Genomic DNA, 26,589 nt, shown 5'->3' on the forward strand with positions numbered 1-26,589 from the left:
CAAATTCCAAAGGGAAAAGGCCACCTTGACCAGTGATGAAACATCACCGATAACGGCCCAATGGGCATCCCCTGGCTTCTGACACCATATGTTGAGAAGGACACATCACTCAAGTAGTTCTCTTGCCAAGATGTTTAACCTGAATCTACTCATAAGGAAACAATCATATAAATCTCCATCGAGAGACATTCTACAAGACATCTGGTCCAGAGCCTTCAAAATTTCCATGTCTTGAAAGCAAAAATGGCAGGGAGACTATTCTAGATTGCAGGGGACTAGCAAGACATGGCAACCAAGAGCAATGCCTGATTCTCAAGTGGATCCTGGACAAGGCAGAAAAGTTATAGAGGACATTTTCAGGGCCAATCGGGGAAATTTGTAGTCCATCAATGTTAAATCTTTTGGAGGTGATTTGGTCTTATGGCTCTATTGGAGAATGTTCTTTACTTAGGAGATACCTGGTAAAACATGTAAGGATGAAGGTCTTGGTGTCTCAACATTTTCTTCTATGATTCAACAAAATATGTATAAGCAGAGAGTGAGCAAATGTGACTAAATATTTTTAATTAAAGGGGGGTATACCATAGGGAAAGTACATACCTAGGGATTGTCTCAACAAGCCCTGATCCCCCAGAAAGAGAGCGGTTAAAGGTGCAGAGGCCTGAAGGTCTGTTTGGGAACCGGTTTCTGGGCAGGAGCAGGAAAGACTCAGAGGGGACGGGGGGAAGGAGACGGCAGTGGAGGGTGCAAAGAACGTGGGGTTTGGGGGCAAAAGACCCAAGTCCACTTACCAGCTCTGTGGACTTCAGGGAGTCACTTAACCCCTGTGCTCCTCGTTCTCCTACCTGGAAAAGGAACCATAGCACCTGCCTTGTGAGGGTCAAGCGAGGAAACCGGTGAGAAAGCCCTTGGTGCACGAGTGTCTGCAGCTGCCTGTGGGCGCTGCTACCCATGCTCAGGACGAGCGGACTCTGGGCACAGGCGCCCCAGGCAGTTGGGGATGCAGGTGGGAATGCGGGCGCAGTCAGGGTAGGCTGTGCGGACCCCAGCAGGGCCAAGTGTCCGAGGCAGGGCAGGCGGAGGCAGGAGACAAGCACTCCCGGCTGCCTTTGCTCAGACAGGAGCCCCCTCCCCGTCAGCCCCCCAAGAGGAGAGGCTTGTGGCAAGCCAGGAGGGACACGTGTGCCAAGAGGGACACACAAGTGACCCAAATCATTGCCCGGCGCCATCTCTCCCTCGTCCCCTCAGGCGGTTATTCCCTGAAGGCGCCTCCTTTGCCTCTTCCTGCCCTCACCCCAGTGCCCTTTCCTGGCCACAGTAAGAGGCTCTAGAAATTCTTCTCAACAACCAGGGCAGACCCAGGTTCTGACCTGCTCTGCCGCTGGCTTGGGTGGGCCGCTTGCCCCCTCTAGGCCTCAGTTTACCCAGAATCCACAAAATTGGGTGATCCATTCCAGCCCTACCAACATCCAAGGGAGGAGCAGTGCAGAGAGGAAGAAGTCACGCCCAGGAGACCAGCAGATCGGTGTTCATATCCTGCCTCCATCGCTGGCTTCCCGAGACATCACATCTCACAACCTCCCTTTCCTTGACAGCAGATGGGGTGGGCGTGTCCCGGTTATTGCAGTAAATAGAGACCAAGCAGGCACAGACAGCTGACACGACGTTTATTGGCTTATCATCTCTCTCCCCCACTAGAATGTTGGCCCACAAGGCAGAAATTTGGCCTTGACCACTGTCATCCCCCAGCACCCAGGGCGGTGCCTGGCACTCAGTAGAGCTTCCTAAACATTGGTTGATCGAATGAAGGGACATAACAGGCATTCAATAAACGGTAGCTCCCATTTTAATTCTAAAACTTGCTGAGACCAAAAAAGCATTTTGAAGTTTACGGTTGTTGAGAAAGGAAGCTTTGGAAAGCAAGAAATAGCCTCCGGGGTCGGTGCGTGTCGGCCCGCCGTTCTGCGGGGCAATGGAGGGCACAGGCAAGCCTGGCTCATCCGGACCAGGCAACAGGCGCCGTGTGCCGCGGGAGCCGGGCAGGACCACCCGGGAGTGAGGCGGGCGGTGGCAGGGGCACTCGCAGAACGGGGAGCACCCACGCGTCCAGCTGAGAGGCCCTCACCCTAGCTGGCCGTGGAAATGCAGATCCACTTTGCCAGCACCACTGAGTTCACAAGAGAAGCCAGGAACCCAGTGGAAAACAATTTGTGTTTAAAAACAACAACTACACACAGATGAGGGCAAACAAAGCCCGTCTGGGGACTGAGAGGGGCCCTTGGTGCAGCCTGACTCTCCGGCAGCGCGGGCAGAAGGCACGAGGCCCGGCAGTGGAGTGCCTGAGCCACTACTCAGGCAAAAGCCCGACATGTCCCCCCAGATCCAAAAGGCCAGGATCACATACAGCCTGGGAGCAGCCACTTCTCTGGGTTCCTGGTCCCAGGGTAGCACCCAGGCTCTGGGCTCCTGGGCTAGGCACAAGTCAGAGCCAGGTTGAGGAAGGGTCCAGAACGCCTCCAGCCCCTGCAGGCAGTCACCACGCCCCAGCGCCTGCCAGGCCCGGCACCTGGAGATGTTTGGTGGATGTTCACTGAAGAAACAAACCTCCTGCATGTGACCCAAGCAGAGCCCTCCACCTTTCTGGGCCTCGTCTGTAAAATAGGCCCGATTGTGTGGCCCCACCCTTCACAAGGGTATTGGAGAAATCAAATGAGAGTAAAAGGGTGAGAATTTCTGGAAATCGAGAGTGCCCCTTGCAGATGCAAGTGTGGCCATCCTCGTTGTCATTCCTAGTGAGAGCAACAGATTTGCTAGAGCAGAGGAAGGGGGTACGGGGCACCGAGGGGCAGAAAATTCACAAAGGCTGGCGAGGGGGGTCCGGAAGGTGACCCTCAGGGCCCGGGCTCAGGGTGATGCATGCCCCATCACCAAGCCGACCCGAGCGCAGCATGGGAGCCACATGACCCCACGACCTGCCGGCGTCCAGCTCAGTGGGGGCCGCTGTCAGCCCAGGCCGTGTCTCCCCCGACAGGGCTTCCAGCAGAGCAGACAAAGCCCACCTGCTGCCCATGAAACACAGAAACCACATAAATACATAAATACGTTCTCATATATCTTAGCTATATAAATTACTCTCTTTTGCCCTAAAAACTAGATTACGTGAGGTAGATAAAAATACCCTGTGAGCATTTCCCCTAAAGCTTAAAGGAGTGAGGGGTGAGGGGTCACTCTGGTCCCAAGGGGCCCCAAAGGTGGACCTTTAGGATGACAGGAAGAGAGGTGGGAGCAAGGAAGAAGAGGAGAGGGGAAGGCCGGACAGGGGACCCCAAGGCTGAGGGGGCACCGTGTGTGCCAGTGGTCCAGGTTAGTGTTAGCAGCCGGCCGAGCCGCAGGCCCTCCGAGCCCCGCTGCGGTCCTCCTGCGGCCAGGATGCGTGTCTGTGGATCGGGGGGCTCTGGCCTCGAAGCTGCCCCAGGCCCCTCCTCCTGCCTCTGCCACCTTGGGCCCCCGGGGGAGGCAGAGCTGGGGTCTCGGGAGCACGCTGGAGCAGACCAGCCGAGAAAAGCCCCCGCGTGGTCGGGGAGTGGAAGAAGCTGGAAAACCTGCTCTCTGCTCTTGCTTCTCTTCCTGCCAAGATGCAGGCCAGCCGCTCAGGTCAGCAAAGCCGGTCCAGGGAGGGGCTCGGGGGTCTCTTTGGCTTCTTGTCAAAGCCTCTGTGACCAAAGATCCTCTCCGCATCCCCCGGGCTGCCCGCATCTGCTGAAGACAGGGCAGCGCCTCCTCACCCTCAGAGGTCTGCTGGGCTCCAGCCCTCGAGGCTTCTTCCTGGGGCTGGCAATACACGGTTCCTGAACGTTCCGCTGATTCTGGAGTTTGCAGCTTCAGCAATGGGTCAGCAGGGAGAGAGGAAGCTGATGGAGGGGTGCGGCGGGGCCGGCAAAGCGGCCAAGGGTTTCCCGAAAGAGGTCACTGCCTCCTGGCGCGCTCTGGGGAAGCACGCAGCCTGCAGAGTCGACCCCTGCAAGGTCCTTGCCCTGACCCAGAGAGGCGTGTGCTGCTAAGTGGGAATGCGCAGCCGGCCAGGCCCAAAGGGTGTGTGTGCTCTCGAGTGTCTGTGCGTGTGCCCGTGCTGGCCTCGGTAGGTGGCACTAGATGGTCCACGGGATCAGAGGAAACGAACAGAGTCACGTCTCTTCTTGCAGTGAGAGTCCAAGGGAGGCACGGGAGGGGTCACTGCTGAATGAAGGTGCCACCCGGCTGCCAGGCTCAGCCAACGCTCTCATGCGTCTGCAACTCCAGCCGTGAGAATGGAGGTGGAGCCCGGCTCACGGCTCAGGAGCCAGCTTTCTCTCTCACCGCTGTCACTGTCAGCTGGCAGTGGGGCCCCCGCGCCAGCGCAGCCACAGAGAGATGGTCAAGGCAGGCTCCGGACGAGGAGGAAGAGAGCCTGTGCTCGCCACGGCCCTGCCTGGCTCCCAGAGGCCAAGTCACCTCTTTTGGGCTGAGACAAGGCCACGGGGAAGGGGAGGTGGGGGGGTCACTGTCCCCCAGCACAACCTGGGGAGCACTGTCTGAATCCCACCTCAGTGGCTGGCTCTTCCCACCTGCCGGATTCGCGCTCTGCTCCCGTGGAGCAGGGCCTGGGTGGGGGTGGACAGCTCGGCGCTTGGACAAGAACAGGATCTCAACGCGAGTGTGTTTGAAAAACCAAATGAAGGACAGGGCACGCCCGCTTGAGCCTGGACGCTTTCCTTTCTCCCAACAAACACCTGCTACCCCCCGGCCTCTCTCCCCGTCTCTAACGCGGGCAAAGCCCCAGCACAGTGAGGGTGTGTGGCCCCCGTGGGCTCACTGCCACCTGCGCCTGACCCATCCCGGCCAGACGCCCATCTTTGCTTCAGCTGACCCAGCCCCCTTTGCATTCTTGGCCCCGTGGCCACCTGCCAACATCCAGCAGGCTCTAGGCCACCCATCCTAGGACTCGAGATGGCAGGATGTCCCCTCTCTCCCTTCCAAGACCTCAGTCCTGTCCCCTTTTGGTCTCCCTTATTTCCCTCCACACCCTTCCCCACTGTACCCTCCTGCTCCAAGTCCTCAACAAAGTGGGAGACTTGGGTCTGGAGGTGGGACGTGCCCTTGTCTGCTGAGTGTTGAGGGAGGGAAAGGGCTGGCTCGGGGCAGTGGGGAGAGGAGCGGGGAGTTGCACTCTTGCGGGTGCCGACACGTACACTGGCGTGTGCCTGTGTGTCGCGTGTACCTGCCCGGGGCGGGCGGCTGGACAGCCGGCACAGGCCTAGTGCTTGCAGGTGTACACCAGCTCCTCCTGCACGCACTGCTGGCACTCCACGAAGCAGCACCACTGCACCTGGCAGTGGCAGGAGAAAGCCACCAGGCGGCTCTGGGTGTCGTAGCCGCGCCCACAGCACAGGCTACTGCAGCTGGCCTCCCGCGAGCACACCCGGCCCACCGTGCCCGGCGAGTACTTGCTGCGCCGGCAGAAGCTGGGCGAGTCCTCCATGTAGACCAGGTCCCCGGGCCGGGGGGCCAGACCCTTGGTGGGGCTTCCCGGCCTGGCGGGCACCCACAACTCCAGGCGGCCCAAGGCCTCGTTGGTGGTGCTGGACACCTTGACAGCCGAGTCATAGCGCAGCTTCAACGCCTGGCCCGTCTCGCGGAACGGGGAGAGCTGCTTCCAGCAGGTGCGCACGGCGCAGGAGCCCGACACGCCGTGGCACTTACACGTGGTCCTGAGGCCACTCTTTACGGCCTGCAGGGAGCAGAGGCAGAATGGAGGTAAGGTCAGAGGCCTGGGGCCAGTGGCCCGAGCGCCCCAAGCCTGCCTCCAGGAGCCGGCCATGGCAGGGGGCTGGGAGAGAGGCAGGGAAAGGCACACATGACAGGGGCCTGACGCCAGCCCATGCAACCGCTTTGTGCAACGTAGCAAAAGGCACCCCATCCCCTGTGTCGAGCTGCAGCCAGGTGGCTCTCGGTCCCAGCTCCCCCACTGGGCCTGGAATCCTTGTGGAGGACACAACTTGCACAACTGAGACCAACAGCCCTGGTTTACACCAACTCAAGGATGAGAACGTGGAATACAGCAATCCATTTCCTAAAGAATTGGAGCACTAGCCTCTCCCAGCCTTCCTGCCCAATAGGCATAAATACATCTGACCCTCCCGTTCTCCCACGGCTGTGTGACCTTGGCTAAGTCCCATCCCTTCCCTGGGCTCTGCCATCTTCCCATCCATAAAATGAGGAGAGGTGGGGGCTGCATTAGATCAAGGTTTTCAAACTCTGTTGGTTTCCAGGACTTCCAAGAAGACCCAGTCCTCGGAAATGACTCTCCAAACCTGCTCTGGCCCCACCAAGGCCCCACCTGCTGCCCAGTCCCTGCCAAGGCCCAGGCCCCTTCCCAACTTCTGCCGTACACCTGCTGCCTGGTGTTGGTGCCCAGGGAGCGAGTTCTGAAGGACCGACGCTCACCATGGGACGGCCGTGGGAGAGCGGGGGTGCCGGCCTCCTCCACACCCTGCCCTGCGCTCTGGCTGGGGAAGGCACTGCGGGCAGCCTGGGAGGGCTCTCACCTTGATACCCACGTGGGTGTTGTGGGCGTCTGTCCGCGCCCGCAGGTCCTTGCTTCCTCTCTTGGGCCCCAGGAAGTTGCTCAGGAACTTGGTGCTGTACTTGAGGTTGTCGCCGCACACGCCCCACTGCCAGGCCTGCCGGCTCTCCAGGCCCGGGGAGTCGTCGCAGGTACAGCGCTCCATGCGCCCGGCGCTGCAGGCGCGGGCCAGCGCGTGGGTGAGGGCGGCCGAGGACACCGCGTACAAGAAGGCCGTCTCCTTGAAACCTGTGCGGGGCCCGGCAGGAACCGGGAGGGAGCAGGGGTAGGCTCAGCGGCTGCCGGCTGCCCCCCGTGGGGAGACGGGGTGGGGGCACCAGGCGGGCAGGATGAGGGGGTGTGAGTCTGAGGACAGGGCCTCCTTGCCACCTGCTATTTAAACGTGGGCTGCAAGTTGCTCTTTAAATGGAACTTTCCAATTCACTAGGGAATATGTGCCCGGATTCCCAGAGGTGGCAGGACAGGGATTGCTGCCTCTACTTTACAAACAAGAACGCTAAGATGTGAAGAGAAGTGACTTGGACACTTGGTGAGGGATAAAGCTGAGGCTAAGCCAGTCCGAGTCGATGTGTGGCGAATTGGGCCAACCCATTCCTGAGGCCCCTGAAATAGGCCCTGTGAACCTCCTGTGCTTCAGGATGCCTCTCGAGCACTTTTCCTTGCTACCCCCTGGGGGAGACCCGGTGACAGCAGTGACCTCGGGTGTCCTGCCGGACTTTGACCCATACCGACCATCCAACCCACTTCCAGGACCATCGCTCCTCTAGCACTATTGTGGTGTGCACAACCAGCTTCCCTCTTGAGCTCACTGCCTCCTGCCTGCTCTGGAGTATACTTGAGGGACTGGTGACACCTCAAGAGAGGCCACTAAAACAAAAGAACAAGAGAGAGAGAGAGACAGTCCGGGGTGAGGGGCAGCTTTAGTTCCTCCTCAGCCCCTCCCCAGCCCTGGAGAGTAGTGCTGGAAGGAAGCTGGCTGCCCTTGTGCACCGGCACTGCATTTTGGTAAAGGCCCGCCATTAGAGCCCTTTCCACTTGGGTGTGTGGTCTCGTGACAACCTGTTTTTGCCCTTCTAGACTGTAAACTTCCAGAGTGCAGTCAGGGTCTTATTTCGTTCTGTTCCTCCAAAGTCTAGCACGCTGGCTCACTGGGAGCCTCAAGAGATGCTTAATGGATGGTTGAATGGATAGAGGGATGGAGGGATGCAGGAAGGAAGGGAATGGAAGGGAAGGATGGACTCGTGGATCAATGGATGTGACGCATAAAGAAATAGATGAATGAATGAACAAATGAATTTGGCTATCGTTATCAAATGCCTTCCATTCTTCACATTCTCATACCTCGATTTATGTGCGTGTGTGTGGAGAGGTAATAGGAGGGGACAGAGGTGCCACCTGTCTCATCTGTGAGCTCCTTCAGGACAGGGCTTGCATCTCCTCCTCTCTTGTGTCTTCCTTGCTCCTGGGCTCTCCAACACCCAAGGGGAAGGCTGGACCGTGGCTGGCCTTCAACAGAGCCTCTTCCCACTGTGCCGGGTTGGCAAGGGCAGCGCGGGCTGGGCAGGGGGCCAGGGGTGGGGAGGTGTGCAGCCCTCCTCCCAGCCTTCCTCCCTACCTCTCTTGAGCAGGCCCGTCCTCCCCTCCAGGCTGCAGTTCCAGCGCTCGTGCCGGAACTGGAACTGGCACTCAAGCAGGCCGAGGTGCACGGCGTCCCGCAGGGTCTCAGCCAGGCCTGGCTCCCGCCGGCACAGCTGCTTCTGCCGGCGGGACAGCTTCAGCAGGTCACACTGCTTCAGGTGGGCCCCGCCCTGAGTGGGGGCTGCTGCCGTGCCCAGCCCTGGGAAGGGCGTCAGGACCTCCCGCCCAGTCAGGCTGGAGAAGACGAGAGAAGGGGAGACAAATGAACCTTGGGGGTCATGGCAGGGGACGAGAAGAATGACAATCCCTGAGGACATGGGACAGGTGTGAGGACTGGGGCTATCTTGCTGGCGGCTGGCACCCTGGTAATTATGTCCCCATTTTGTAGAGCTGGAAACCAAGGCACTTGTAGCAAGGGTTAGTGCAGAACCCAAACTCAAGTTTTCCAGATTCCAAAGTCTCTTCTCTTCCTACCTGCCCTGTTTCCCAGACTGGCCCAGTTATTAACAATACAGATTTCCAGGATCCATATTTCACCATTCTGATTCTATCGATCTGGGGTGGGGGCTGGGGAATCTGCATATTACCAAGTCCCCTGGGCAACTTCTATGATCAGGGAAGTTTGAGAAATACTGCACACAGTACTGGCTGCTGCCTGCAGGGACAGTCACATTCTTAAGAAGGGGCAGGCAGGGGGATACAGACGTTGAGCTGATGTCCAGACAAGGCCTCTGATATCCATCTGATATCCATCTCTCCCTTACAATACATGTGACTGTCCAAGTAATCCCACACCAACCTGTTCCCATAATTCCCAGGACCTTCACCAATCTGGCCACTTGGTACCTGGTACAGAGGAGACGCTTGGGGAATACCTGGATGGATAGAATTGATAGGAAGATGGATGGATGGATGGACTGATGGATGAAGGGATAGACAGATGGATGAATGGATGAATAGACGGATGGATACATTGATAGGTGGACTGACAGATAAATAGACAGATGGATAGATGAACTAATGGATGGTTTGATGAAGGTGAAGGAACTCACTTTCCATCAGACCATTAGCCCCAGGCTTCTGTTCGATGTCCAAAATCCATGGATTCTGGAGTCAGGCTGCCCATGCTCTAAGCCTGACTCTGACATTCCCTAGGGCACAATCTTGGAGCCTTGGTTTTCTGCTTTGGAAGGTGGAAAGAGTGATCTTATCTATGTCCTATGGTTGCTGGGTGGATTGTATGAAAAATCCTAACCCCAGGGCCTGGGGCATGCAGGTTCACCTTCCTGCTAGCTGGAGTTTGTCAAAACTCTTTCCTCTTAGGAGATGCTTTACTGTCTTACCTAGGCAGAATCTCCCCTTTGTTCAGATGAGGAAATGAAAGTCTTATGAGGAAGCAGTGCCTGGCCCAAGCTGTACAACCGGTCAGCAGGAAGGTGGGGACTAGAATGAGGGCTCACCCTCCTCTTCCCAGAAGCCCTCTGGAACCGTGCTATTGGCTCAAAATGTTCGCTGCCCACTCAGTGCTGGGCTGGAGGAGGAGCCCCTTTCCAGGACATGCTGACCTCGTAGCCAGGGGAAGAGATCAAAGGTGTGGCCAGGCGAAGACTCTCAAAGCTCCTGCTTAGATGTGGCACTTGTCACTTCTACTAACATTCCACTGGCCAAGGTTAACTGTGGCCAAACCCTGGACAGTCAGAGTGGCCCGCATCCCACTGAGCCAAGGGCATGGCTCTGCCACTTGGAGCCACCTACCTCGGCCAGGACATCTGAATGGGGCACACCCTCTCTGTCTGCCCCAGGAGCAAGAAGCCTCATCCACCAGAGGATGTGGGTCCTGGCAGTCCCCAGGGGCCCCCAGAGAGTGCCCACAGATTCTAAACCCATCAGGTGCAGCCAACCCAGTGGGGAGCATATCTCTGAAACCTCTGAGCATAGACAGATGGTATCAGGTACCTCTTCCCTCCCAGACAGGGTGAGGGCAGGGACCTGTTAATCATTGATCTGGGGGCAAATGGGTAAATTTCCAGTCTACCAGATCTACTCCCAAACCCCTCCCCGTAGTCTGGCAGGAAACCTTTAGAGCTTGACCCTTGGAAGGTCCTGAGCAGAACCCAATGTCAACTCCAGCTGAAGAGTTCCCCCACCTGGGCTGACTTCCAGTGTGCATGGCAGCTTGGTAGCTGCAGGTAGCAAAGGGAGCAGCCGTTATTGAGCCCCTCAAATGTTCTGCTCACATAGTAGAGTGTTTCAGGAACTGGGACTTCCCTTATAGCATCCGTTTGACGGATGGGAGAATAAGCAACATGTGATGGGAGTATTGGCCAATGAGGCTACACATCCTTCAAGGCCTGTCTCAAATGAGAATATTAATAATTATTATTATATTATTAGAGCTGCATTATATTATATCATATCTAACACATGATATAGTTTATATTGTTATAGCCACCATTTTGGAGTGCTTATTACTAATCCCTTTAAATTACCATTGTGGACGTGGATTGGGTTGGCTGTCCAGACAAGGCCCCTGATGTCCATCTGATATCCATCTCTCCCTTACAATACATGTGACCGCCCAAGCAATCCCACACCAACCCGGTCCTTCTTCCTCCCTACATGGTCATGGTGGGGCCCCTGGTGGCCATTTTGGGCCACATGACCTTGCTGCTCTGGCCTGTTGCTTGGGCTTACATTGACCATCTGACCCAAGCTGGGCCAATCGGCCCTTTCTCTGGAAATTTGGAATTTGAATGAAGAGAACATACAGGTACTCTCTCTTTTGGTGACTATGCCTGTAATGCAAAAAATAAACAAAGGCAGCAGCTCCAAAAAGAGAAAAAGAATAAAGCCAAGGCACAGAGAGAAACAGGTGAGAGTGGCAGGAAGAATCTGGGCAGTTTTCCTGGCCCTTCCTGAGGCCCAGCCGTTCTCGCCTGAGCCCGCCGCGCGGTGTGGAGTAGGGGCTGGTGGTTGGTTTGTCTAACCGAGGGCGTCGTCCCTGGTGACCACCTTTGCCAGGGGTGAACTACCGGAATTCCACAGGCTACATTTGTGAACCAGGCTCAGCAAACACCCTTTCACCTGTCAACAGGCACCTGCTTTTTCAATTTCATGTAACAGACCCTGTGATTGATGGCTCCGGGAGTCCAGTATAAAGTCGGTTAATTTTATTGGTGGTAATGACACTTAGCAGTGATTAATGGTCAGGAAAGGCAGCCGACCGCACAGAGGCCTCAGACCAGGCTGGGCCCTGGGCTGCCCAGAGCTGCGCTCAAAGGGGGTCCTTGGCCCTGCCTTGAGGGTCCTACGGGAAGACAGACTGAGACCTTCCAGGGCCCAGTTTCCCTTTTATTTGTTTTCCATATTGCTGTTTGGGATCATATTTCCTTTGAAATGACTCATTATGACGCAACCTTTTCCTTAAACTGTGCGAGTGAATTCTCTAACTCATTCCCATCCCTTGGCATCCGCTAGGGAAGGTTTCCTCCTGGACCCCAGAAGAATTCTGGGTGCCGCAGGTTCCGCCAGTTCAGGTGCTGGGGAAAGTGACTCCACTCCCTGGAAGAAAGCACACACCCCAGCTTGAGAACCCCACCCACCAGGCCCCCTCTGTGAAATCTCCATGACCACAGGTTAGCTGAGCCCCCCATGGGTGCAAGATGCACCACTGGAGAAGACCAAGCAAGCTCTGTTTGTCTTATGAATCCAGGCAGAATTGGGGGTTTTAATGAAGACGCTGCCCTGTGGCCAGGTCAGATACCACCCAAGCAAGCAGCCAGCCTTCCAAACTGAAGAGCAGAAGAGGGATGATTTGCAAACTTGTTCATTGCTCTTCTGGCCTGCGGGACAAGAGCTCCTTTGGGTTTCTGCCTGACTCAAGTGCTGAGCCTGGGACCGCCCCCCTTACTGGGTTGCACCTGCTTTGGCCTAGCTGGGCTCCCCCATTCCTGTCCTCCAGTTGGGCTCCCCAAGACTGACTTCCAGCCTCTTTTCCCTTTAAGAAAGCAACCACCCCATGTGATGAGCCCGTGCCCCTCAACGCTGACCCCATCCACGATTTTGGCCAAAGCTGCCGCATCCCAGGATGACCTTGAAGAAGTAGAAGAAGGTTCTTCCTGCCTTTGGGGGAAGCCTCCCAGGAGGCTGCTTCAGTCTACAGTCAGCAGGAGCCCGGGGACCATCAACCCCCTGAGAAGACACACAGCCACCACTGCCTCCTGGAGCTTGGGGGTTCAAGGACCTCATACCTCCAAGGCCATTATGGTTTGGACAACCTCGTCCCAGGACAGCCTCTCACTCGGGGTGATCAAGGGGGCATCCCTTGCCCCCTAAGCCCACTCCGTTTAACAAACACCAAGTGGGAAGAGCCTGACCTGAGCAGGTCTGCCTGAGTTCAGATCCCACCTCCACCTCTTAGTAGTTGCACTGCCCTGGGCAAGGTGCTCCACTTTCTTGTGCCTGTCTGTAAAATGCAGATAACAGCATCTGCCCCACAGACTGTGGTGAGGATTACATGAGTTACTATTTGGAGAGCCTTTAGAACACTGCCAGGCATATGTAAGCTCCATACAAGTGCTTGTCATTATTGAGCTCCTAGGATGTGCTGGGCCCTGTTTCGCCCTCAAGGAGCTCACACTCCGGTGGGAAATTGGCTGGGTTCAGGAGGAATTCTCCAAACTCTCCAGGGTGCTAGGGAGCAAGGAAAGGAGGGGACTTTGAACCAGCCTAGCTCTGGAAGGAACAATCAATAGCTACTCATGACCCCTGGCACCACCTGAGTTGAAACATGACCTTGTCCCGCCTGCCTGCAGCGGGAGGCTCCGGGATGGGGAGAGGCAGGAGGGAGCACTCCGGGGCCCTCCAGGCTGGCTGGGGAGGACCGGGCAGGTGTGGAGCATTTCCCATCACCTGGGGATGCCCCAGGCCTCGTTCTTCCAGACCTACCCCCATTCTCATTTCTGCTTGAGAGGATCCAATGGCTCCAGCAGAGGCTGCGCCCAGGATGTGGGTGGGTGGGTGCAGGACGAGGCTGGTGTTTCCCAGGGCACCAGGTAATGCCAGGGTGTCTGAACCCTTAGTTGAGGTGGGGGCAGAAGCTGCGTCTGGCACCAGGGCCCATGCCAACTGCGGGCAGCTGCCTGGGAACCAGGAAAGCCTTGCCCTGCCTGGAGCTGTGGCCCTGCAAAACCCCATTAGATGCTCCTGATAACAAGCTTCCGCAGCAGGGCCATTTGCATGGTAAGCGTTCCCTTTGTCCTTTCATCTCCAACATCTCAGCCCACCTCTCCCCAACTCCCCTGCGCTCCCCTTCCCTCCCCCTACACACACACACACACACACACACACACACACAGCTCCACCCCACTTCCCACCCCCTCCCAGCAGGGAGACTTCAGCCAGGGCAACCCCTGCCCGGGAAGAGAGGGCACCCTAGCACTGCACAGCCTTTCTTCCAAGGTGGGCGCCACAGCACCCGCTCCAGTTTCTCTCCCCAACTCTTCATGCACGGGGACCCCAAGGCTTACTCCACTGAGCAGCACCCCACCCCTTCAGACTCCTCTCCCCGGTACAGGAATCAGTGTCACCTCTCGCTTCCTCCGTGACGCCCTCAACGAGCAGCAGGGTAAGTTGGGCAGTTGTCGTTTCCTCCCGGCCTCGTGCTCTCGCCATCCTCCTCTCACTCACCCTCTCGCTCACTCACACCTTTACAAGGCCTTTACTGGGCCTGAGTTTCGTGCCATGCCCATGCGCCACTCACCCCGTCCCTGCCCGGCTCCCCTGGCCCGCTCCTCCCCTGCTCTTAGCCTCTGACCCCACTGGCCCATCCCGAGAAATGAAGCTGGTCACCGCCTCCCTCCCGGAGCCCACCCCTGAGCCTCGTCTCCGACCCCACCCCGGGGCTCAGAAAGAAAAACGCATGGCCCAGCTGTGGGCTTTGTCTCTCCGCTTCCTGTTTGGCATGTCGCTCACGAGCTGAGTGGGCAGCGAGCAGCCCACACCGCGAGCCTGCTTTGCATCTCCACGTCTCGGGTATTTAGAGCATGGCTAGTTCAACATCTGTGGAGGAAATGCTTCTCCCTTCCTCCCCCCTGTCTCTGCTCAGGCTGAAGCTGGGGGGAGGAAGGCTTTGTCCCTGGCATGCATGCATCAGGTGGCACAGTGGCCAGGGAGGGTCCCCCAAGTAGCTCCTGGCAGAGGCACCCCCGGCTCTACAAGTCTGTCATTATAAATAGCTCCCTCAGTTGCCAGCCATGTCCAAATGGACGCCATTAGAATCATTATATTTTAGGGCTGGAGAAACCCTTTGCACTTCCCCAGACCAGTGGCTGTGCCCTAGTGGTTCCTGGGAGGCGCCTCAGAGGCTTCTGGGGGGAGGTGGAGGGCCAAGGGGTTGCCAAGCTTGCAGGTCTCTGCTTTGACCTGCCTTGAGCCCTGGACTTCACAGAGGACTTTATTGGCCAAGGTCATCCACTGAGTTAGTATGCCCAGGCCTAGATTCCTTCCTCCAAGCCTGGTGGTATCCACATTCAGTGTCAACGTAACATTGCAGGGATGTGATGTCAGCTACCACCACAGCAAATGTCTGAAGTGGTGGGAACACAGGGCAGGGCAGTTTTAGAAAGAAGGAAGCCTGGTCAGAACTCTTCTGACCTGCTGGTAGGACCTCAGGAAGGGAAAGAAGAGCCCTCTGTTTGAAAGGCTACACTTCACTGGTCTGAAATTCAGTCTCTTTTCAGCCAAAAGTCAGAGATAAGGCTTATGAAAGTATCCTGCCTATTCATACTAAAGTGTGAGAGTCTGATATAATACCAATATCTGAGAGCATTCTTTGCTAGACAGAGGGAACATCAAAGGAGAGGATCTGGGACCATGAAGAGATAGACAAAGGGATGGGGAAGGACGGAGCTGATAGGAGGTTGGAACCCCTAAAGATAGGCATCTCCTGCTTCTTGGGTTCCACAGCCCAGGCCTGACCCAGGCAGGAATAGCTTGGGAGTATGGGTGAAGGCTGCAGGTAAAGGCAAGCAGTTGACCAAGTTATTTAACCACAGCAAATTGACCAGCTAACTAGCGTGGCAGGCTCTCAGGTGCTCCCTGGGCTCTGGCTGCCCTCGTCCCCCTGGACAGACAGGCTCAGGCTGGGCTGTGGGCTCTGGAAGGGCCTCGTGTGATGGCTCAGGGATGAGAGTGGACGCCAGAGCTGCAGACTCCAGGGAAGGGGCACACACGCACACGCGCACGCACACGCACACGCGCACTTCCCTTCCCTCAGCCCAGAATAGCAGGAATCTCCCACACGGTCAAGCAGCCACCCCCGGAATGTGCTTGGAGAAGGACAGAGGGGCCCAGGGTGGCCGGGGGCGTGTGGGAGTCCCTCAGAACCCAGCAGGTCCTCCAGAGAGGGCCCAGCCAAGACCGCACCGGCCAGGCCGGCTCCGCTCTGGCCTCCTGCCATGGCTAACTCATCCAAGCTCCACGGCTTTACCTGCCTTGTCACCCCGGTCTGGGGAGCCTTCTCCCGATCCTAAAGCCCTCCTCCATCTCCCAGACCCTTTTAGAGCCGACTCACTTTTTTAACACTTGACTTTTCAAATGCAGGGGGTGGGGACGGCGACCCTGGGCCCCCTCCAGCTCCAGCTCACTCTGCGCTTGTCTGCCTCCTCCAAGGAGCCCTGTGTGCTTGCCAGCCCCCTCCCCTTCTCCTGCTTTGGTGGAAATAGCACCATCAGTTCTGGGGGCCTGGTACTTCCTTCTTGAGGATTATACAGACGGTGTCTCCAAACAACCTATACGCTTAGGGCAGCGGTTTCTCATCCCCTGGGGACACCCCTCCCCAGCCCGGATCTCCTGCCCCAAGAAGAAGCTCCTCGGACACCTTGTTGATGGATAAACCCCTCAGATATAGATCCCAACTCCAGGCTGGGACCTGGCAGGCCTGGCGTGTCGGGCCAGGCTCTTAGCCTCCCACCGCCCACCTCTCTGGCCTCCCTGCCGTCTCACACCCACGCCGCAGAGACCACCTAACGCTCCCCCGAACCTTCCCAAGGCTGCGGCTGGCTCTGGAGGCTGCGGCCCTGGAGGAGCCGGCCTGGGGCCACGCTCCAGCCGTGAAACTGGCACCCGCCCTCCCTCATGCCAGGTCGCAGGGCCTGCTGGCCACAGTCAACCAGACCCCGAGTCCCCTGGCTGGCTCAGCCCCAGCGGGGCACCACGATGCCCGGTCTGGGAGAGCCAGGTGGGTTCCCCCCAGGCCCGGGTTCCCCCCAGGCCCGGGTTCCCGGGGAGGGGCTGTGCTAAGGCAGCCCCAGCTCTCCTTTGGCACCCAGACGTGGTCAGCTTGGCTCAAACTCAGCTTCTTCAACCTCTCGACACGACACATGCTGAGAGTTGACCACAGCTTCTCAAAATTTACCCTCAACTCCAAACTCCAGAAAGCGCTGAAAACTTGTGGACTCGCTCGGCAGTAAAACCTAATATAAACAAAAAGTCAAACTATTCATCCCAACATGTATGTATTTTTCTGCAGAAATAATAAAATGTTTGATTACAGGATGCTGCCCTAGCCCCTGCTAGGGGTGTTACGGTATCCATGGCATACGTATTACATTCCCTTTCTAAAATCCCAAAGACTCTGAATTCTGAAACACATCTGGCCTCAAAGCGATGGTAACTGTCAGGAAAAGCAGACCTTCCTTGTGCTTGCCCTAAAAATAGTCTCTTTGGAGTTTCCAGGGCATTGCTCTTTGAGAGCCTCCACCCTCCCTCAGCAGTTTCTAGCTCTCGCGGAGGGGGCCAGGCGGGAGGGAGCCGCCGCAGCCCCCTGCCCGTCTCTGCCACCGCCAGGACGCCGGGGGCACGCCAGGTGTGGCTGCTGCCGGGAGATGAGCGGGTCTGCCTCTGCTTTGCCTCCGGCTCTCAGCCTGACAGAGGCCAGGTCACAGCAAAGCAGCATATGCCCAAGAAGCCAGTGTACCCCGAGAGGAAAGCCAAGGGCTTGGGGCTGAGAGGGTGGTCCTGGGGGAGAGGAATGGCTGGGAAAAGGGAAAGGGCACTGGCCACCGAGACCTCCACAACGGACCGGCCAGCAGCAGGGCCCCAAGACTTCTGACCAAAGGGAACAAAAAGCAAAATGGAGACATGAACACACAAGGGAAATCGGGTAACGAACCAAGAGCTCAAGACTCCCAGCTCAAGAGATGCCGAAGACATATGCTATAAGACACGTGGACGACAGGGCAGAGGACTCCGAGGGGGAGCTGCCCAGGGAGACACAGCACAGGCGGGGCTCGGTGAGAAGCATGATGCAGGGGTAAAGAGGGTGGCTCTGGATTCTGACACTCAGATTCAAATCCTGGCACAGCTATCTGCTAGCTGTGTGACTGTGGGCAAAGCACTTGGCCTCTCTGAGCATATTCCCTCTCATCTGTCAGGGAGGTTGATTATACAAGCGCCTACCTCACAAGGGTGTCATAATGGTTAAACAAGATGATGCACACAGAGCGCCGAACATAGTAAGAGTTCAATATATCTTATCTTAACTTAAACAATAGCTGGGGTAAAGATGCAAAAGGGAAGGAAACAGATGCCACCAAAGCATCTCTTCAACTTTGGGTGCTCTAAGACAGACCAGTAGAACTCTGAGAATCCTTGTATATGGACCGCATTTCAACACTTTTAAAAACATTTATTTAACCCACCCAACAACCCTAAGAGGTAAGGATTAGCCCATTTTACAGATAGGAAAGTTGAGGTCAGACTTGCCCAGGGTCACAGTTAGTAAGTGGTGCATTGAGGATTTGAATCCTGGTCTGTCTGACTCCAAGTTCAGTGCTCCTTACACTATAGCAGAACCTCAGGCTGCCCCCAGCCTGCTCAGGCTGGTACCAGGATGGGGGGCACTGGCACACCACCTGGCCCACCTCCTCCTGAGCACCTAAGCCCAAAGGCACCAGGATCTCTCTTCCTTCCAGGATTCCAGCCCAGGATTCCCACTGCCCCACTTCCTGCCCCTTCCCTGACCCCTCCTCGAAACTCCACCACCACTTACAGAGGAGGGCTGGTTGACCCTGAGCCCACCTCGGGAGCCCGGTCCTCATCCCCGGAGTTACAGCTCAGCCAGGGACAGGCTGGCCTAAATTCCTTCTCCAAACACAGTGATTCTTATCATTGAAAGTTTGGCTTTCAATCCACTACCCCAAAGCAGTAAAATTAATTTTACCCTTTGTTCTCCCAACCCTGTTTTTCTCAGGACCAATTTCAATCTCTAAAAAAAAAAACCATCAAAATACATTTTATTTTAAAACTTAGGAAATAATTGAACAAAATATTTGCAAGAGCTATACACTGAAAACTACAAAACTCAGCTGAAAAATTTAAAAGCCCTAAATGGAGAGATATGTCCAGTTTATGAATCAGAAGACTCAGTGTTATTAGGCTATCCACTCCCCACAAATTGATTTACATTAATGCAATCCCAACCAAACTCCCAGTAGGCTTTTGTGTAGATACTGACAAGTTGATACTAAAATTCAAATGGAAATACAAATTTTGGAAAAGGACAAAGTTGAAGAACTTATAGTAATTGGTTTCAAAACTTACTTTGAATCTTCAGTAACCAAAACCGTGTATTTTTGGTGTGAGGATAGGAATATAGATTAATGGAACAGAATGAGATACACACACATTGGGTTGATTGGTTTATGACAAGGATGACAATGGAGAAAGGATCATCTTTTTAACAAAAGATGCCTGAACAAGTGGATATCCTTATGGGGAGAAAAATAAACATCAACCCTTACCTCACACCATATATACAAATTAAATTGAGATAGATCATCGACCTAAGTGTATAAACTAAAACTATAAAGCTTCTAGAAGAAAACATAGGGGGAAATCTTTGTGACCTCTGAGAAGGCAGAGATTTCTTAGAGGCATGAACCATATAAGAAAAAGCAAGTTGGACTTCATCAAAATTTAAAACTTCTGCTCTTCATAAGACACCAATAAGTAAATGAAAAGGCAAGTCACAGACAGGGATAAAATATTGGCAGTACTTTTCTGACAAAGGCCTTGTATCCAATCAATTGATTTTTTTTCTTCAAGTACTAGGGCCAGGGATTGAACCTGGGACCTCATATGTGGAAAGCTGGCACACAACCATTGAGTCACATCAGCTTTGGCCTTTTATCCAGAATATATAAAGAACTCTTACAACTCCACAATAAGAAGAGAAATAACCAATGGAAAAAAAACATATAAATGGCTAATATTCACATGAAGAGATGTTCAACATCATTAATCAGTGGAGAAATGCAAATTAAAACCACAATGAAATATCAATATGTACCCACTAAAGAGGCCAAAATTAAGAAGACACAATAGCTGGAAAGAATGTGGAGCAACTGAAACTCATATACATCGCTGTGTAAAATGGCACAACCACTTTGGAAAACTGCTTGGCCATTTCTTGTAAATTTAAATATATACCTACCAAACAATCCAGCAATCCAACTCCAGGAATTTATCCAAGAAAAATGAAAAGACTTGTACATGAATGTTTCCAGCAGCTTTCTTTAGAATAGCTCAAAACTGGAAAAAAAAAATCCAAATGCTTATCCAAATGGAAAACAAATCGTGGTGCATCTCTTTGATAGAATATAAAGGAAGGAAATACTGATATATGCAACAACATGACTGCATTTCTTTTTTTTTTAGATTTATTTTTTATTTATTTTCTCACCTTCCCCCTCCCCCAGTTGCCTGCTCTCTGTGTCCATTCGCTGTGCGTTCTTCTCTGACTGCTTCTATCCTTATCAGTGGCACCGGGAATCTGTGTTTCTTTCTTTCTTTCTTCCTTTTTTTAAATGGAAGTAAACCCATTCTTTTTTTTTTTAATATTTATTTTATTTATTTATTTCTCTCCTCTTCGCCCCCCCACCCCAGTTGTCTGTTCTCTGTGTCTATTTGCTGTGTCTTCTTTGTCGGCTTCTGTTGTCAGCGGCACGGGAATCTGTGTTTCTTTTTTTTGTTGTGTCATCTTGCTGTGTCAGCTCTCCGTGTGTGCGGTACCATTCCTGGGCAGGCTGCACTTTCTTTCACACTGGGCGGCTATCCTTATGGGATGCACTCCTTGCGCGTGGGGCTCCCCTATGCGGGGACACCCCTGCGTGGCACGGCACTCCTTGCGCATATCAGCACTGCGCATGGGCCAGCTCCACATGGGTCAAGGAGGCCTGGGGTTTGAACCTTGGGACTCCCATGTAGTAGGCGGATGCCCTTTCCATTGGGCCAAGTCCGCTTCCCATGACTGCATTTCAAATGCATTGTTGAGCAAAAGATCCAGACACAAAAGACAACCTTTAAAAAAAAAAAAAGGCTATATACTGTCTGATTCCATTTATACGAAGTTCTTGAACAGGCAAAACTAAGCTATAGTGACAGAAAGCAGAGAAGTGCTGGCCTGGGTTTGGTGGAGTAGGGTTGACTGCAAAGGGCATCAGGAGTCCTTCTGTAGTGATGGAAATGTTCCATATTGTGATTGTGGCAGCTGCTATCCAGGTACAGACATTTGTTAAAACTCAGATGGCGCACTTGAAATGTGTGCATTTTACTATATAAAACACTGATTTGGGGGAACACATGGTTGTGTTTTCTTCGTCACTGGAATCACAATGAGGACACTGCCACAGCCCACGAAGATGGCTAGAATCCCAGCAACCCCCGAGGGGAAGTCTGTCCTGAGCACTTAGTAGGTGCCAGGTGCCCGTCAGACCCTTTCACTCATCGTCTCAAACCTCACACCAGCCTTCAGGACTGCTATTATTGTCATCCAAAGCTCAGCAAAGGTAAGACATTTGTCCAAGGTCACACCATGAACAAGGCAGAGACAGAACTCAAACCGAGGTTTCGCTGACACAAAAGCCTGTGCTGTCATACACTTGTTTGTACAGTCCCTAGAGAACTGTCTCTGGGAAGAAAGACAGAGGTCATCCATTTTAAAAGCACCACGAAGTCAGCTGTGATTTAAGAAGTTGCATCCACAGGAGCTATTTCTAGCTACAAAGCCACTGGGATGACTTAGGGATGGGACTGGGTGACAGGCCCTGTCATGTGCCTGGCTCGTCACCTAATGCAGTGTGTGCTCCTTTATAAAGCACCACAGAAGTTCGTCATTGCAGAATGCCCAAGTCACCCAAATAAAAGCATGAGCTCCCAGCCTTGTGGAGCCAGGACCAGGCTGGGTGGGGTTAAGGAAGAGGTGCTGAAGCTCAGGGGGCCAGTGCCTTGACCAAGGACAGCACCGGAGCATTCCAAAGCCAGGACAAACTCAGGCCCCAATGTCTGGTCCAGCTTCTGTCCCACCGTCATCAAGGCACCCTCCAAGAGACCACCAGCACCCTGGCAGGGGTCAAGACAACCTGCTCCACTGCTGAGGACAGAAGAGAATGATTATGGCCTGGGGCCCCCTTGGACTCTGAAAGAGTTACTCAAAAAGAGGGAGGCGGTCCTTCACCCCCCACCCCAGCGATGCTCCTCTGCAGGTGCGGCTCCCCGGTGATCACGCTTCCCACTTAGCTCTGGCTGCTCCCTGCAGGGGGAAGAGACCAGGCTGGAGGCAGAAGACCTGGGTTCCATCCCACTTCCCCCTTAATTCCCCCTGAATCACTGGGTGAGTCACTGAACCGTTCTGCCCGTTGGTTTCCTTGTGGGAACTATTCACACCCTCCTAGATACCGCAGGAGTGGCTCTGAGGGTCAGATGAAAGAAGGCGCCGAATGAGAGGACGATTTGTAAGCTGCAAGGCATTAAACCAGTGCTAGTTATGATATTGTTACAACCATCAACAGAATTAGGCTCTGGGCTCATGCAAATGCAGCAGACACAGCTGCCAGCTTACTGTGGTTGCCTAATCTGGAAAATGGGGATGATACTATTTGACCTGCTTGAAGTTGGACTAGATACTTTGGGTGTCATTTCCAAGTCTTAAATCTATGATTCTATGATTTCAAAGATCCCAGGAAGCTCTTATACCAAAATATTGACTCGCCTGCTTTCCTGATGCTTGAATTTTCTTTTATCGGGTGCCAGGGCATTTCATTCTACAATCGGAATTGAGACTTCAAATGCAAATGTCCTGGGGAAGGGAGAAGCACAGTGGCTCACATTCTCACTGGAGTGAGGATGACTGATACCAGAGTCCTTCCAGACAGCAGATTCTGATGGGAAATGGGAAAACGTGGTCTGACTGAGTCGTGACAGGCGTTCCTCAGTGAGAACTCAGGTTGAATCCTGACTGTTCTCTGAGACCAAACACGTTCCTGGCAAGAGGCCCCGATTTTAGCTTATTCTCCAGGCATTCGTGCTGCTCTGCAGACTGGTGTGATGGTTTGCCAGCTCTGCCCAGCTGGGCGAACGACCTGGAAAAGGTGCCTCCAAAATTCACATGGCCCTTCTCTGCCCTGTTCCCGGCCTAAGTGACCATCTCCCCTTTTATTCCCGAGGCAGCAGGGGCTGCCCCCTTGCCCACAGACTCCATGCACCACCCAGAACTCTCTTCCCCGTCCACCACGTGTATCATACAGGCTCTGCATGGTTCCACAGGCCACGTGGGCCAGACCTCCTGGAGCCTCTCTCCTACCACCCCACCTGGCCCTCACCCCTGTCCACAACCCCCAAGCCCAACAAACAAAAGAACCGTGGAAATGACCCGGTGTCCAAGAGAGGGCAGGCGCCGTCTGTCCTCTCCATCCCCATCTTAGCTCAGAAATCCCTGGCAGGGCTGGGGAATCAAGGCACCACACGTGGTCTTCTTAATCGTCCTCCTCATCATCAGCAAGAGCTGAGCATGTGCGACGTGCCAGGCACAGTTCTAAGTGCTTTACATGGACTAACACAATCCTTGTCTGAAACAGATACTATTCTCCTCATTTAACAGGTGAGAAACTGAGGCACAGAGAGGTTAAGTGTCTTGGCCAAGGACACACAGCCAGCAAATAGCTGGGTTGGGGTGTGAATCCCAGAGCCTATGCCCTGACCATTATATCTTACCTGTGAAGGCAATAGCAATTCTTTCAAACCTGGAATTATTGGGAAACAAATGTGCACTGCTCTTGGACTGGATCACTAGAAGCTGAGTCATATCAAGTTTAGCCCTTTGTATGAAAGGGGAAACTGAGGCCCAGAGACAAAGTGATCTTCCAGATCACTAGCACCTTCCCCTGGATACTTCATGGGAGGCCATTGCCCACAAGCAAACCAGAGCTCAGAGCTGGAAACTATCCCACAGTCCTTATTCCAGCCGGTCCAGGGCTTCTCCACCCCTCTCCTCCCCTCCCTGCTGGCTCCTTAAGAGCAGCCCGGGCAGGTGGCTTGCGGGCTTTTCTTGCCTCTGCTGCAGTAGGAGCTAAGCCTCTCCTTGGTTTGGGGTGAAGATCACAAAAAAGCATCAGGATTTAAAGTAACAAAGTACACACTTGGAGTGGGCTTTGGGTGGATGGCAGGAAGGTGCCTTCGAGCCACCCTGTCCCCAAATCCCTGAAACCCATGGGCAAAGGAGGGACAACTGCCCGGGAACTTTAACTCCAAATATTCCCTCTCCTGGCTTCAGCCCCGCTCTCTCCCCCAAGGTGTCACCCCAACTTGAGTCCTTCTCCAACCATGTACCCCCCACTCTGGAGCTCCCCTCTCCCTCTCCCCGTCATTCCCCTGAGAATTCGCCCGCGCAGTTCTGACACTAAGGCAGGTTCCCCCAGCGGGCGTCCTCCGCAGACAGGTCCGCGGCTTCCCCCCAATCCTCTGGACCTGGACGCGCTCCCCACCCCCACCCCGGCCTGGGCCACAAGTCCCCCACCCCACCCAGTCGGCAGGGCGAGGGCGTCAAGGACGGTGGGTGGATGGAGCCCCCGGGCGAGGGGCGGCAGGGTTCCCCGGTGAGGCCCCCGGGGCGGCGACAGAGCGCGGCACCCGCGCCTGGGCAGGCTGGCCCGGGGCGCGCCGCGGCCGAGTCGGGAGCTTGGCAGGGGTCCGAGACCCGCGGAGGGAGCGGGCCGGGGTCTCGCCCAGGGGCGTGGTGAGAAGAGCGGCGGCGAAGGGGACCGGAGACCGGGACGCGAGGAGGTGCGATTCGGCGCGAGCAGGGAGAGAACCCGCGCTCCGCGCGCGCCCTGCGGCCGCAGGTGGGGCTCGGTCCCCCCGGGCAGGGGCTGGGGAGCGAGTTCGAGACCCCGCAGCGCCGCGGAGGAGCAGGGTTGGAAAAGTTGGCCCCGCCATAGGCGGGGAAGGGAGAGGCAGGCGGGCGGCCGGGGCGCGGGCGGGGGGCGCGGGGGGCACTGACCCGAAGTAGGCGGCGGCGGCGGCGGCGGGCAGCGCCAGCAGGCACAGCGCGGCCAGGGCCAGCGCGGGCGCGGGGCGCATGGTGCCGGCGGCGCGGCGCCCTCTCGCATCTCCCGGCGCGGCTCCGCGCTCGCTGCGCCGCCACCAGCCGCCCGCGGGGCTTTAAACCCGGGCGGGGCGGAGCGGGGTGCGCCGAGAGCGAGCGGCGCTGGCGGCCCGCACCCCAGGCGGCGAGCCCCCCGCCCCATTGGTCCCGCCGGCCCCGCCCCCCTCGCCGCGGGAGGGGCCGCCACCCCGGGCCCCGCCCCGCCCCATCTTCCCCCTTCCACCCGCCGCAGGTGAGAGCTCACCTGGCGCCGTGCCCGTCGTGGGACGCGGCGGCGGAACGTCAGCCCCCGGGCCTGGGAGGCGGGGCTGGGGTCCGAGGCTGGGGGTCCGGGGCTGGGGTTGGGGAGTTGCCGCCTCTCCTCTGGGGGGTGGAGGGGCGCGCAGGGTCATCTCCCCAGGGGCACAGCGTGTGGGGGACAGGAGGAGGGACCCGCTCCGAGCCTTCGGAGAGGCAGCGCCACCGGCTCCCCTGCGCGCCCCGCGGGTCTCTCAGCTCCAGCCCGGGGGCTCCTTGAGGGCAGGGCGGGGCCCGGCGCAGAGCTGCTCTCGGGGAGCCGCAGAAAAGCCTGTCGAATGACGAGGGGTCCCTCTTGCCGGGCAAAGGGGCCCCTTCGTCGGGGTGGGGTGGGGGCAGGGAAGAGCTCCCAGATTCTAGACGGTTTTGTTTGGAAAGTGCTGAATCCAGACTGGCTGTTAAGGGCGAGGTGCACAGCGTGGACCTTAGTGGGCGTGTGACAATGTGCAGCGGGATGGCCATGGGGACAGAAATCAGGGCACTGGGCAGTGGGGCAAGCAGAGCCCCACCGGTGGGTGAGGGGGGGGGGGCTTCTCTCCAAGGAGTGTAGATGCCAGAACCTGTCAGACAGGATGGGACTCTCTAGAGCTGGGCCACAAAGCTCTGTCTTGCCCATTCTTTCTTTAAGTTTAACTCCAATTCCTGCAGGGAAAGGGCAGTGATCAAGGCAGTGGGTGGTACCAGTTGAGGAGGGAATGGGTCAACAAATGACCCAACTGAGATTTAAAATGTTTTTGAGAGTCTCCAACACTGGATCAAATCAAGCAAAACAAAATATAAATTGCAATGAATGTCAAGACCTACATTAAAGTTTCCCCCCCCAAATCAGCCATGCATGTAGAACATCAGGTGACAGCGACCTTGGCTTTGCGGTGGGGGGGGGGGCGCTGTGTTGGTGGGAAGATGGCAGCTGTGGTTTAGGCAGCTTAACAGAGGAAACTCCTGCCATAGCGAGCCTGTCAAACGAGGGGAGTGAGGAAAGGATTTGATGATCTTTAACAGCTCGTTCAGCCCTATCAAATCCAGTTGTTCTATTTATTGAGGTCACATGGCCCATTGTGGAGGGCATAGGCCATCGGTCAAATCATGTAAATTAGTGAACCCCAGATATGAAATGGGGATCAACATCTGGCAGGACTGTCGTGCAGATTAGAGTGTTGCCAGATGCCTAGTTGTCAACATCAGGTGGCTGTTACAACTACAGCTGTACCAATGATGTGCTGGTAAATGTTTGCAACCCGTTCTGGCTGGGCAGGTGTGTGTGTGTGTAGATTTGTCTCATTTGCTGGTTTCTGTGCTGTAAATACCCCTCCATGGCCGATTTCAGGCTCCCAGTGTGGTGTCATCACTGGTGCCTGGAGTTAGGAGGCGATACACAGTTGGCAAGTCAGTCCCAGCAGCTCCAGCAAGACCTTGAACCAGGCTGGACCAATGTGAGAAAGTCAGAGAGGAGGAAGAGACTGTGGAGGCGGGGGGAGCCCCACCAGGCCCCAGCGACACCCAGTGGTTACCCTGAGTGTGGGGGAGGAGGGTGGGGTCCCGCTTGGGCTGCTCCTCCTCTGCTCATGCACACAAGCACACACCTTGCACA

The 26,589-nt window shown here is 55.5% G+C and overlaps 1 protein-coding gene across 2 annotated transcripts; it reads right to left on the reverse strand.

The window, feature by feature from the left end:
- Nucleotides 1-1,650: 1,650 nt before the first annotated feature.
- Nucleotides 1,651-24,820, reverse strand: WNT9B (Wnt family member 9B). 2 transcript variants are annotated; one of them, XM_058284435.2, is made up of 4 exons: nt 24,597-24,820; nt 8,238-8,494; nt 6,585-6,850; nt 1,651-5,767 (listed from the first exon to the last, which is right to left on the reverse strand). In XM_058284435.2, exons 1-4 carry the CDS (start codon nt 24,674-24,676, stop codon nt 5,294-5,296), a joined length of 1,077 nt encoding a protein of 358 aa, XP_058140418.1. In that variant the 5' UTR covers nt 24,677-24,820; the 3' UTR covers nt 1,651-5,293. The 2 variants fall into 2 exon arrangements, with proteins under 2 accessions (XP_058140418.1, XP_004478234.1); XM_004478177.5 differs by lacking the exon at nt 24,597-24,820 and having other exon boundaries at nt 8,238-8,701.
- Nucleotides 24,821-26,589: the final 1,769 nt, after the last annotated feature.

Source organism: Dasypus novemcinctus, chromosome 21 (assembly GCF_030445035.2).
Source record: "Dasypus novemcinctus isolate mDasNov1 chromosome 21, mDasNov1.1.hap2, whole genome shotgun sequence".
NCBI classification, from domain to species: Eukaryota; Metazoa; Chordata; class Mammalia; order Cingulata; family Dasypodidae; genus Dasypus; species Dasypus novemcinctus.

Excerpts from the sequence above, each read along its gene's own strand:
- WNT9B (XM_004478177.5), bottom strand. The coding sequence starts at position 8,577 with ATGTCCTCAGGGATTGTCATTCTTCTCGTCCCCTGCCATGACCCCCAA. Across the intron at positions 6,851-8,237 it reads GACGGGCCTGCTCAAGAGAG|GTTTCAAGGAGACGGCCTTC; the intron begins GTAGGGAGGAAG and ends GGCCCCGCACAG. Across the intron at positions 5,768-6,584 it reads ACACCCACGTGGGTATCAAG|GCCGTAAAGAGTGGCCTCAG; the intron begins GTGAGAGCCCTC and ends TGCTCCCTGCAG.